The sequence below is a fragment of the Conger conger genome, chromosome 19 (assembly GCF_963514075.1).
Source record: "Conger conger chromosome 19, fConCon1.1, whole genome shotgun sequence".
NCBI lineage: Eukaryota > Metazoa > Chordata > Actinopteri > Anguilliformes > Congridae > Conger > Conger conger.
The window spans coordinates 23,275,509-23,288,148 of NC_083778.1; the positions used below are offsets into that span (position 1 = coordinate 23,275,509).

The 12,640-nt window shown below is 45.5% G+C and overlaps 3 protein-coding genes across 3 annotated transcripts in view; all 3 read left to right on the forward strand.

Moving 5' to 3' along the window:
• Positions 1-2,896, forward strand: part of LOC133119174 (probable E3 ubiquitin-protein ligase makorin-1) — a 7,003-nt gene extending 4,107 nt beyond the window's left edge. The window contains exons 3-5 of the mRNA XM_061229632.1: positions 1,356-1,543; positions 1,781-2,097; positions 2,678-2,896. Coding sequence (XP_061085616.1) covers positions 1,356-1,543; positions 1,781-2,097; positions 2,678-2,896 — 724 coding nt within the window. The remainder of the gene's footprint in view (positions 1-1,355; positions 1,544-1,780; positions 2,098-2,677) is intronic.
• Positions 2,897-3,239: 343 nt separating this feature from the next.
• On the forward strand, positions 3,240-8,742 carry LOC133119175 (probable E3 ubiquitin-protein ligase makorin-1). Its single transcript, XM_061229633.1, has 4 exons — positions 3,240-3,252; positions 3,716-3,826; positions 6,074-6,218; positions 7,657-8,742. The coding sequence occupies exons 2-4, from the start codon at positions 3,822-3,824 to the stop codon at positions 7,882-7,884; spliced, it is 378 nt and encodes a 125-aa protein (XP_061085617.1). The 5' UTR covers positions 3,240-3,252; positions 3,716-3,821; the 3' UTR covers positions 7,885-8,742.
• A 734-nt stretch (positions 8,743-9,476) lies between these two features.
• tmem121b (transmembrane protein 121B) lies at positions 9,477-10,816 on the forward strand. Its single transcript, XM_061229120.1, has one exon. It carries the CDS (start codon positions 9,477-9,479, stop codon positions 10,737-10,739), a length of 1,263 nt encoding a protein of 420 aa, XP_061085104.1. The 3' UTR covers positions 10,740-10,816.
• The last annotated feature ends 1,824 nt before the right edge of the window (positions 10,817-12,640 follow it).

Genomic DNA, 12,640 nt, shown 5'->3' on the forward strand with positions numbered 1-12,640 from the left:
CAGACTGTAATGGGGAGAGAGCAGACTGTAATGGGGAGAGAGCAGACTGTAAACCCCCAAACCCCCAAATGTCCCTGACGAGCTGGTCGGGGCCTTGCATGGCAGCCAATCGCCGTCGGTGTGAGTGTGTGTATGAATGGGTGAATGGAGAAGCATCAATTGTACAGCGCTTTGGATAAAGGCGCTATATAAATGCCAACCATTTACCATTTATTTCAAATGGGAGGGAGCGTCGCTCTGAGCTAATTACCAATGCAAACTAGCGATCTAAATTCTCCTAACAATTGCAGCGTCCAAAGTATCTGACTGATTCTGATCACCTAATCAGAATAACAGAACCGAGCGAAACTGCTGGCGGCTGGTGAAAAACACACGAGATTCGATAACTAATAACAAAATGCGACACACCTGGTCTAACTAACGCAGTAATTTGACTAACAAATCTACAACTGCTGATAGACTAACAAGGTTTCCTTAATACCTAATGCTCACACGCAAAAAACACAGAAACAATACTTAAGCTCTCTGGAGGTCTTCAACTACACACGGCTAGTGGAAAAATGCACTTCTCACACTCACTCACTCACTCACTCACTCTCACACTCTCACACTCACTCACACACACACTCACACACTCACTCACACACACGCACACACTCACTCACTCACTCACTCACTCACTCACTCACTCACTCACTCACTCACACACTCACTCACACACTCACACACTCACACACTCACACACTCACTCACACACTCACTCACTCACTCACTCACTCACTCACACACTCACTCACACACTCACACACACACTCACTCACTCACTCACTCACACACTCACTCACTCACTCACTCACTCACTCACTCACACACTCACTCACACACTCACTCACTCACTCACACACTCACTCACTCACTCACTCACTCACTCACTCACTCACACACTCACTCACACACACACTCACTCACTCACTCACTCACACACTCACTCACTCACTCACACACTCACTCACTCACTCACTCACTCACTCACTCACTCACTCACTCACTCACTCACTCACTCACTCACTCACTCACTCACACACTCACTCACTCACACTCACACACTCACTCACTCACACACTCACTCACTCACACACTCACACACTCACACGCACACACGCACACACTCACACACTTACACACTCACTCACTCACACACTCACTCACTCACTCACACACTCACACACTCACACGCACACACGCACACACTCACACACTCACACACTTACACACTCACTCACTCACTCACTCACTCACTCACTCACTCACTCACTCACTCACACACTTCAGACTGTGTGTTTTTATCCACACAGGTATGAACACACAAAACCAGCCAAACCAGAGGAGCCTGACGGTCCCAAGCGAACATCGCCGCTGCCCCCCGCTGCCGCCCCCCCCCAGCCCAAACCTGACCCCCCCCTCGAGCCCCCCCACGGCTCCGGCACCACGGACTGGGTCAACGCTGCAGAATTTGTGCCTGGACAGCCGTACTGCGGGAGAGGTGTGCCACAAGCTTTCATGAGAGGGGGGTTATGGGTACCGGTGTCCATGTGAGGGGGTTATGGGTAATGGAGTCTATTTGAGGGGGGTTATGGGTAACATAGTCCATGTGAGGGGGTTATGGGTAATGGAGTCCAGGCTTTCCTGTGTAAATGGGCTATCCCTAATGTGTGCAGTACATTAGTTATGTAGCTGGCTTTAGTGACATGTTATATATATATATTGTGTGTTTTGTTAGCGGCGGATGGGGGCCCGGAGGACGCAGAGGTGGTGCCATACACAGGAGAGGCTGGGCCGGAGGCGGGGCCGGAGGTGGGGCCGGGGCCGGGGGAGGCGGGGCCGGGGCCGGGGGAGGCGGGGCTGGTGATTGAGGAGGAGTTTGAGAAGCAGCAGCAGGCAGACGGGGAGCCGGGGAAGAGGCTGTGTCCCTACGCCGCGCTCGGAGAGTGTCGCTACGGCATTAACTGCGCCTATCTCCACGGCGACACCTGCGACATGTGCGGCCTGCAGGTGCTGCACCCCTCAGACTCCGCCCAGCGCTCGCAGCACATCAAGGTGAGTCTGCGGGCGGGGCTTCCTACAGGTGAGTCTGTGGGCGGGGCTTCCTACAGGTGAGTCTGCGGGCGGGGCTTCCTACAGGTGAGTCTGGAGGCGGGGCTTCCTACAGGTGAGTCTGCGGGCGGGGCTTCCTACAGGTGAGTCTGGAGGCGGGGCTTCCTACAGGTGAGTCTGTGGGCGGGGCTTCCTACAGGTGAGTCTGCGGGCGGGGCTTCGTACAGGTGAGTCTGTCAGAGGCATGGCATGGCATTTTATTTATTTAATATTTATTTAATGTTCATTTGAATAGGGACAATGCAGAGCACAGCATTTTTACTGCCAGTTTACAGCAGGTTCATAAAAATACTAATAATAATAATAATTGTTATTTGACTGACGCTTTTATCCAAAGTAACCCCATGTTCATGGGCCCAACAGCTGCACTGATCTTATCATGGCTACACTGGGGCTTGAACCACCAACCTTTCAGTTCCCAATCATGTACCTTAGTCACTATTAATGGACACAGTTTTGGTGAAGAATAGCTGTTGGTCGTTCAGGGTCAGCAGTGTGTTCTCACGGTGCCCCCTGCCCCCAGGCCTGCATCGAGGCACATGAGAAGGACATGGAGATCTCCTTCGCCGTGCAGCGCAGTAAGGACATGATGTGCGGAGTGTGCATGGAGGTGGTGTTTGAGAAGCCCAACCCCGGCGAGCGCAGGTTCGGCATCCTGTCCAGCTGCAGCCACTGCTACTGCCTGAAGTGCATCCGCCGCTGGAGAAGTGCCACGCAGTTCCAGAGCAAAATCATCAAGTGAGACCCCTTTAGATACGATCCAGAGCAAAATCATCAAGTGAGACCCCTTTAGAAACGATCCAGAGCAAAATCATCAAGTGAGACCCCTTTAGAAACGATCCAGAGCAAAATCATCAAGTGAGACCCCTTTAGAAACGTTCCAGAGCAAAATCATCAAGTGAGACCCCTTTAGAAACGATCCAAAGCAAAATCATCAAGTGAGACCCCTTTAGAAACGATCCAGAGCAAAATCATCAAGTGAGACCCCTTTAGAAACGATCCAGAGCAAAATCATCAAGTGAGACCCCTTTAGAAATGATCCAGAGCAAAATCATCAAGTGAGACCCCTTTAGAAACGATCCAGAGCAAAATCATCAAGTGAGACCCCTTTAGAAATGATCCAGAGCAAAAATCATCAAGTGAGACCCCTTTAGATACGATCCAGAGGTTTAGAAACAAAACCTCTGTTTCATACAGGTCCTGTGAGGTCATGCTAAATTAACAATATAATTTTATATCCAGTGTTTGACACCTTGAGTTTGTAAATTTGGTGCAGAAGTGTGTGCTAGTTTTCTTTTCTGCTGTCAGGTCGTTTTCATGGCAGCCATTTTGTGTGCGTGTGTGTAAATCTGTGATTTACACTGAGCCTGAAGATATCTCTCTCTCCCTCTCTCTCCCTCTCTCTCCCTCTCCCTCTCTCCCTCTCTCCCTCTCTCCCTCTCTCTCTCTCTCCCTCTCTCCCTCTCTCCCTCTCCCTCTCTCCCTCTCTCCCTCTCTCTCTCTCTCTCTCTCCCTCTCTCCCTCTCTCCCTCTCCCTCTCTCTCTCTCTCTCTCTCTCCAGGTCCTGCCCTGAGTGTCGGATCACGTCTAACTTTGTCGTCCCCAGTGAGTACTGGGTGGAGGAGAAGGAGGAGAAACAGAAACTCATCCAGAAGTACAAAGATGGCATGGGGTAACGTTACTGATGTTACACACACATACAGGGTAACGTTACTGATGTTACACACACATACACACAGGGTAACGTTACTGATGTTACACACACAGGGTAACGTTACTGATGTTACACACGCACACACACACAGGGTAACGTTACTGATGTTACACACACACACAGGGTAACGTTACTGATGTTACACACACATACACACGGGCTAACATTACTGATGTTACACACACACACACACAGGCTAACATTACTGATGTTACACGCACGCACACACACACACACACACAGGGTAACGTTACTGATGTTACACACACACACACACGCACACAGGGTAACGTTACTGATGTTACACACACACACACACACACACACACAGGGTAACGTTACTGATGTTACACACACACACACACACACACAGGCTAACGTTACTGATGTTACACACACACACACACACACACAGGGTAACATTACTGATGTTACACACACATACACACACACAGGGTAACATTACTGATGTTACACACACACACACAGGGTAACATTACTGATGTTACACACACACAGGGTAACATTACTGATGTTACACACACATACACACACACAGGGTAACATTACTGATGTTACACACACACAGGGTAACATTACTGATGTTACACACATATACACACACACAGGGTAACATTACTGCTGTTCCACACACATACACACACACAGGGTAACATTACTGATGTTACACACACATTGGGTAATGTTAGAGTAATGTTAGAGTAATGTTAGGATAATGTTAGAGTGATGTTACACACACATTGGGTAATGTTAGAGTGATGTTACACACACATTGGGTAATGTTAGAGTGATGTTAGAGTGATGTTACACACACATTGAGTAATGTTAGAGTAATGTTAGAGTGATGTTACACACACATTGGGTAATGTTAGAGTAATGTTAGAGTAATGTTAGAGTGATGTTACACACACATTGGGTAATGTTAGAGTGATGTTACACACACATTGGGTAATGTTAGAGTAATGTTAGAGTAATGTTAGAGTGATGTTACACACACATTGGGTAATGTTAGAGTAATGTTAGAGTGATGTTACACACACATTGGGTAATGTTAGAGTAATGTTAGAGTGATGTTAGAGTAATGTTAGAGTAATGTTAGAGTGATGTTACACACACATTGGGTAATGTTAGAGTGATGTTAGAGTAATGTTAGTAATGTTAGAGTGATGTTACACACACATTGGGTAATGTTAGAGTGATGTTACACACACATTGGGTAATGTTAGAGTAATGTTAGAGTGATGTTAGAGTGATGTTACACACACATTGAGTAATGTTAGAGTAATGTTAGAGTAATGTTAGAGTGATGTTACACACACATTGGGTAATGTTAGAGTAATGTTAGAGTAATGTTAGAGTGATGTTAGAGTGATGTTAGAGTAATGTTACACACACATTGAGTAATGTTAGAGTAATGTTAGTGATGTTACACACACATTGAGTAATGTTAGAGTAATGTTAGAGTGATGTTACACACACATTGGGTAATGTTAGAGTGATGTTACACACACATTGAGTAATGTTAGAGTAATGTTAGAGTGATGTTACACACACATTGAGTAATGTTAGAGTAATGTTAGAGTGATGTTACACACACATTGGGTAATGTTAGAGTAATGTTAGAGTAATGTTAGAGTGATGTTAGAGTAATGTTAGAGTGATGTTACACACACATTGGGTAATGTTAGAGTGATGTTACACACACATTGGGTAATGTTAGAGTAATGTTAGAGTAATGTTAGAGTAATGTTAGAGTGATGTGACACACACATTGAGTAATGTTAGAGTAATGTTAGAGTGATGTTAGAGTGATGTTACACACACATTGGGTAATGTTAGAGTAATGTTAGAGTAATGTTAGAGTGATGTTAGAGTGATGTTAGAGTAATGTTAGAGTGATGTTTGTTAGAGTAATGTTAGAGTGATGTTACACACACATTGGGTAATGTTAGAGTGATGTTACACACACATTGGGTAATGTTAGAGTAATGTTAGAGTGATGTTACACACACATTGGGTAATGTTAGAGTAATGTTAGAGTGATGTTACACACACATTGGGTAATGTTAGAGTAATGTTAGAGTGATGTTACACACACATTGGGTAATGTTAGAGTAATGTTAGAGTAATGTTAGAGTGATGTTAGAGTGATGTTAGAGTGATGTTACTTTCCTGCCTCTGCAGCTCTAAGTCGTGCCGGTACTTTAACGAGGGGCGTGGCACCTGTCCGTTCGGGGCGAACTGCTTCTACAAGCACGCGTACCCTGACGGGAGACTGGAGGAGCCACAGCCACAACGACGCATCTCCAGCAGCGCCGGGCGGCAGCGGGTAAGAGGGGGGGGGGGGGGACTGTCACCTCAAACGTCCATCAAAACCTCCCGCACTTCACAGGGTTCTTTTATATTTAAGCACTGTCTACGTCTAAATAGAGGAGGAGTTCCAAGGAATCTCTGGTCTGAGTGAATAGTTCTGAGGAAGACACAACCGAGGGCATTTTCATGGCGTGACCCCATTTTGTATCGGTGAGCATCTAAATACATTCTCTAAATATTTTAATATTAAGGAGCCAGCCTGCTTTTGAATGATAAATGCGGAATGCTCATTTTTGGTGATATTGTCCTCAGATTTGAAAGGGGATTTGTCCAGTGTTGTGACTCGGCTCTATCTGGTTTCTAAGAGCTCCAGCCACAGCAACAATAATCTGTATCCGGTCAAAAACAGAAAATCTTTTCAGTCAGGAATAAAGCTTCCACTTTCACTGTGTTTGAGCTTCTGTAACTTTGATTAGTAATATTTAGAGAGCAGGATTATTCCTGTAGTCAAAAGGGTTTAGGAATGGTAACCATTTTATTTTGGGTATACCATTTTTCATTTTTATTTATTTATTTTTTAAGCTTGTGTCAAGAAAAGGGCGTTACAGAAGGGGTTAAACCCCTGTCTCTGTTGCGGGCTTTGGATGCTCTGTGTGGGACCTGCCGTTGATCTCTGCATCTTAGCCACATGAACCTGAAACCATGAACCTGCACCAAGTCCTCCTGCTCACCTGCACCACCTCTAGACTGCTTCCTGCTTCGCTTTAGAGCCTGTATTTAGAGGCCATTTTGTATTTCCCGCTCTGTTCTGGACTGTCTGCTGGCAGGAGGGGGGGGTGTGTGTGTGTGTGTGTGTGTGTGTGTGTGTGTGTGTGTGTGTGTGTGTGTGTGTGTGTGTGTGTGTGTGTGTGTGTGTGTGTGTGTGTGTGTGTGTGTGTGTGTGTGTGTGTGTGTGTGTGTGTGTGTGTGTGTGTGTGTGTGCGCGTGTGCGTGCGTGTAACTAACCTGTTGTGCACAACTGATGTCTGTAAAGATGCTCAACAACCACATTCATAATGAACTAACGAGGAAACATTTAGCCGTTTGTTATTATTTCTTATTATTGTTGATAATAATACTATTGTACAGAGTAGGGTACCTGCACACCTGCGTCTCCCACACCTGCTACCCCATCATTTCTGCGGCTTCATGTCATGCAGCTGTGTTTCTGAGCTCCAGGGCAGCTGTGTTTCTGAGCTCCAGGGCAGCTGTGTTTCTGAGCTCCAGGGCAGCTGTGTTTCTGAGCTCCAGGGCAGCTGTGTTTCTGAGCTCCAGGGCAGCTGTGTTTCTGAGCTCCAGGGCAGCTGTGTTTCTGAGCTCCAGGGCAGCTGTGTTTCTGAGCTCCAGGGCAGCTGTGTTTCTGAGCTCCAGGGCCGCTGTGTTTCTGGGCTTCATGTCGTGCGGCTGCGTTTCAGAGCTCCAGAAGGACGCCGCTGTGGGACCTGCTAGATGAACGCAGGACGGAGGAGGAGCCCAGCGATTCGGAGGACGGGTGGGACTTCTTTCACCAGGAACTGCACGAGATACTGGAGACACTGGAGCTGCTGGCAGGTGGGACAGACGAGGAGCCCAGCGACTCGGAGGACGAGTGGGACTTCTTTCACCAGGAACTGCACGATTACTACGACGAGGTGTACCTATAGCGCCCCTCCAACCCAAACCCACCCCCGCCCCATACGCCCGGTATGGACCCCCCTCCATAGGCCCTGTGTGGACTGTCATGTGTGTGTGGTGGCAGTAGCTTCCCCCGGTGTTGTGGCTGTGCCTTTCAGCCATTATAAATAAAGAGTTTAAATGAAATAAAGGATAAATATACGGACGAACAGGTCGGTGCCCTCGTGCTCCAGAGCCCCCCGGTCCCGCTTATTTAAAAAGGAGCGAGAAAAACAGCTAAAGACAATATATAATTAATGATAAAAAAATCTAAATAATAAAATCCATTGGAACAATATGACTGATAAACCCTCTTGACTTTGTTCTTGGGTGTGGGTTATATGATCTGCCCAGGTGTTTCTACAGTTCACTTCAGAGGATGAGGGATCGAGTTCAGGCCATTTTACGGTGCTTTTAATTCCTCTCGTTTTAATGCACTGAATTTGGGGAGTGGGGGGGGGGCACATATGCACAAACGCACTCTTAAGTTCATACATACTAATCATTTCCTGTCCCGAGGTATGAAATGTGAATGAGCTTTTTCAACATAACGGGTCCAAAAGCACACCTCTCAGTCTGGCCTGTCCTGAACACCTGCCGTGCCTAACGGCAAGTCCCCCAGAACACGCTTCTTACACACATGACTGTCTGTTGAGATATTTACTGTTGTCTGTTTTCAGTGCCCAGTATGTTTTAATGCTCTCTGGGAAAAGCCAAAAACCCTGGACTGTTTTCCCATCTGTATCCCACTGCTATGAAATGAGTATATTTATATGGAAATATGTTGTTTTCTATGATCCACTACCCCTTCCACATTATTTGGAGATTAAAGTTTATTAACAAATGAATTTGGGACTTATCCGGTGCATTTTTCTTTCCAGACTTAACTAGCCTTTGAGAACGTACACGTGCACGTAATGCACTTTATTTCATTTTTAAATAACCACAGGAGAGGGGATGAACATGCTCCGGGTGTGATTCTGCCTGGGATCGTCTGCATCTGGGATCGGAGGGATTGAGAAAGCTTGTTCTGCCCGTTATACTTTGGATTAGTGCGCACGCTGATGATCTTCAAAATTATTTTTTGAACAGAGATTTTACACACATCCCACTTAAATTCAATTGACATTTTGTTTTCAAGGCGTATGTTTGGTAACATTTGATTGCAAACCATAATTTATTTACATATATATATTTATATATATATTTTGGTTAATTCCAGGTTAGATACATTTCAGTCTTCCTTCCTGTTATACATTCACAACATGTTTTGTGCATTTGACTTGATGTGAAAGGATTAGTTTAGTCGGGTGCAGACAGACGTAGCCAAATCAGTTAAAGTGCTGCCTGTTTTTCTTTTTCGATATATACGGCCACATTGAGCATTGCGACTGAGAAATCTCAACAAAACGGTATTGTATTCTTTGTTGCTTTGTTTTTATTTTCAGCTGTCCTTCGGGGAAATACTGCAATAAAAACGAAACGCCTGAAATGTAAAAAGCAATACAAAAAACATCAGTATAAAATAGTCGACAGAAGACGCTCCATTCCAACGCTGAGGGCGATTCCACGACAGAATTTTATGCAACCGTACACCCCTTCCATCTCCGAGTCGCGCTATGAGCAAGGCAGGAGGAGAGACGACATATATACAATGATCGCAGCATCTGGAAAAGAAAATTCGGAAGCCAACTTTCCCCAATCCGAAGCGGTGATCTGCCCCGAGTCTCCCGTTTCCTTGTCGCCGGAAAACCGCGAGCTATTCATTCGGAACGCCTCGTCAAGGCGGCACACGCAGCCCTCCATCGGCAGCGCAAACCCGCAGGAAAGCAGCACCGAACGCCTGGTTCCCTCCGCTGCCCTGGCCGCTGCCTACATCATGACATCGGGGGAGTTCATGCACACCACTCCCTTGTTCGTGCGGAGATCCAGAAGGAACAATCTCTACAAAATCCTCTGTTTCCTGTTCCTCCTCTTTCAGGGCGGCATGCTGGATTTCTACCTGATCGTGTTCACTGATCTGTACTGGTGCTCCTGGATCGGCACCGACCTGGTGGTGATGACCGGCTGGGGCATTTTCTTTCTGAAAAACGCGAGGAGCAAGCGGGAGCGAGCCTGTGGCTTTCACCAGAAGAGCTCGATATTCGGCTGCAACCTCGGGGAGTTCACCTACGCATACCTGGCCTGGCTCATCTATGTTATTGCATGCACTCCGAAAGTGGTGCTTATTTTGGAGACGTCCATCCTGGACCTGATTACGCTCAAAGTCCCGCTGGGCATCACCGGCTTTAAGATAATCATTACACTGTCGGCACCGCTGCTCTACTGCCTAATAAATTCAGTCATCGAGGACTTCAACGGAGCGACGCGTTACCATTCCCAAAGCTGCTTCCTCAGCACCTGCATGGATATGCTGGACAGCTTCACATTGATCGAGATGGTCCTAATGGACGAGATTCCCACAGTCTACCTTAAGTACACCGTCATATCCGTCTATTTTATCGCGCTGGGCATCCCGGTGCTCTGGCTGTACGAGCTGACCGCCTCCCGGATGCACTGCCGCTGGGTCTGGACACGGTTCCTCTCCGGCGTCCTGATCAACGCTCCCCTGCTCGTTGTCAGGTGTTTTCTGGTTTATGTTTACAAAATGCCGGTCTCGGTGCTGATGTTTAAGAACATATTCTTCTTGGCGTGTAAGTGCCTAGAGTTGGTTGAGCAATGTCTAACGGTTAAGGGAGCTCGGAGGTATGCCAGTAACCAGACTCAAGTGTCCCATTGCGTCTCTGAGAACGACATGTGTCCACACGGCTATGTCAACACCCTGGCTGTGACCACCCAATCTTAAATATCCGAGGGGGGCGGGGGTGATTAGGTATTGCTTTAAAGGTCAGTTAAGAGGGACCATTTTAATTGTCGATTAAGCCTTACAGACGGTGTCTACCTGCAAAATCATTTCAACAGGTGCTACAATCAAACAGACAATTTACTGTTAATATATATTAATATTTAGTATTGCCAGTGACCACAGAAATTGGCATGAGTTGCCTGTCCTGGATATTTTGTGATATAATGGGATTGTTTTGTCGGTTATGCGATTTGATTGAGCTCATAATTTGCACTTGTGCTGTCTGTCGCACTTTAATGGATTTAACAGGTGTGTCATTGATCTAACGTGAAAGTTCTGAGTGCAATGTCTCAAAAGTGACGTGACTGAATACTACAGTGTTCCGGTTCAGTGTGAAGTATTGTATAGTATAATTATAATATCTCTGAAAACGTGTCGCATTTTCCAAATTTGTATTGAATACACACTGTCCGCAATGGGAAGTACAACGCGCGCTTGGCGCCAAACTGGTATGTGCGTCTTCTATGTTCAATAAACGCCTTTTGTAGAATAATTGGGCTACCCGCTGGGTAGTAGACGTAATTTAAACGTCCTGTCGATTATTTCAGCTCTCGTGTAACTCAGGATATGTGCGGCTCGAGCCCAGCCCACATTCAGTCCAAGCACTATAAAAAAAGCTTTATGTATTCATTTTTCCTAGACCACAACAGACCTTGATCAGATGCATTGGCGAGCTAATCTAACGTTTATTATTATTTGTTTAATATGCTACCTAACCGCACGACGCGTTATTAGGCATAAACAACATTACATTGAATGTGGCCTATCCCACTTTTAGCCCTGGCACTAAAATACGCACACTCCCAGACCACAGGTGCTGAATAAGTGAAAAAGTCTAAATGAAAACAAAATTCTTTGCTGCGTTCCAAACATAAAACACCGAAAGGTCTTCATTATTCATTATTTCTTGATGTCATGCTTTAATTCCTTTTCACTCTATGGGTATATTTATGCATCAGCTGGGTTGACATTGACCCTTTATTTTTTACATTGTATACATTTCTAAATAGTATTATTTGCACTTATTCGCAGTCTGCACTGGTGAATTCTGTTGAAAATGTTGTACTGATTGTCATTGGCATAGTCATTGGCTGATTACCAGTCATGGGACTCATTGTGGGAAGTATTTAACCATTCATTTCAAGACTGTCGAACAGAGAGGTCCAAAACGACAGTCATTTTAAACCTATAAAGTTGCAAGCACGTCAATATACACAGTTCTATTCAGAACGAAGGTGAACGCAAAGTGTACACACAGTATAGATTATTATGCCCACTGTTTGTATACTTGGGCTCGTCTATTGAATCATTTAATTACAACTATCCCATGGTTATACTTAAGTACGCCACTAGAGGTCCTGATAACTACAGCCATAAAGTGGGTTGAACGTCAATATCTGTGTATTTATGCCCTCTAGTGGTATAGTTGAGTATGACTACTGGATTATCGATTGTTTTGCTGCGAATTTCAGCCGTTATACTAAAATACACCACCAGAGGGCATAAGCATCCCAATTGTAAATGTTAATGCCCTCTAGCGATGTAATTGAGCATTGCTGCTTTATACAATTATTCAGCCGTCATAATTAAGTGGACTTCTTTACTAGATACACATGTGCACCAGTTCGTTAATGCAAATATGTCATTAAATAGTCATGTGGAAGCAAGTCAATGCATAAAACATGCAGACAGAATCAAGATGTTCAGCTGTTATTCAGACCAAACAACCAGAATGGGGACGAAATGTGATCTAAGTGACTTTTACCATGGAGGGATTGTTGGTGCCAGAGGGGGTGGTTTGAGTATCACAGGCTCTAAAGTGAATGGTGCGAAAAACAAGT

Coding starts and splice junctions, on each gene's coding strand:
- tmem121b (XM_061229120.1), top strand. CDS start 9,477: ATGCAACCGTACACCCCTTCCATCTCCGAGTCGCGCTATGAGCAAGGC.
- LOC133119175 (XM_061229633.1), top strand. Junction 6,219..7,656: donor GCAGCGCCGGGCGGCAGCGG/GTAAGAGGGGGG, acceptor GCTGCGTTTCAG/AGCTCCAGAAGGACGCCGCT.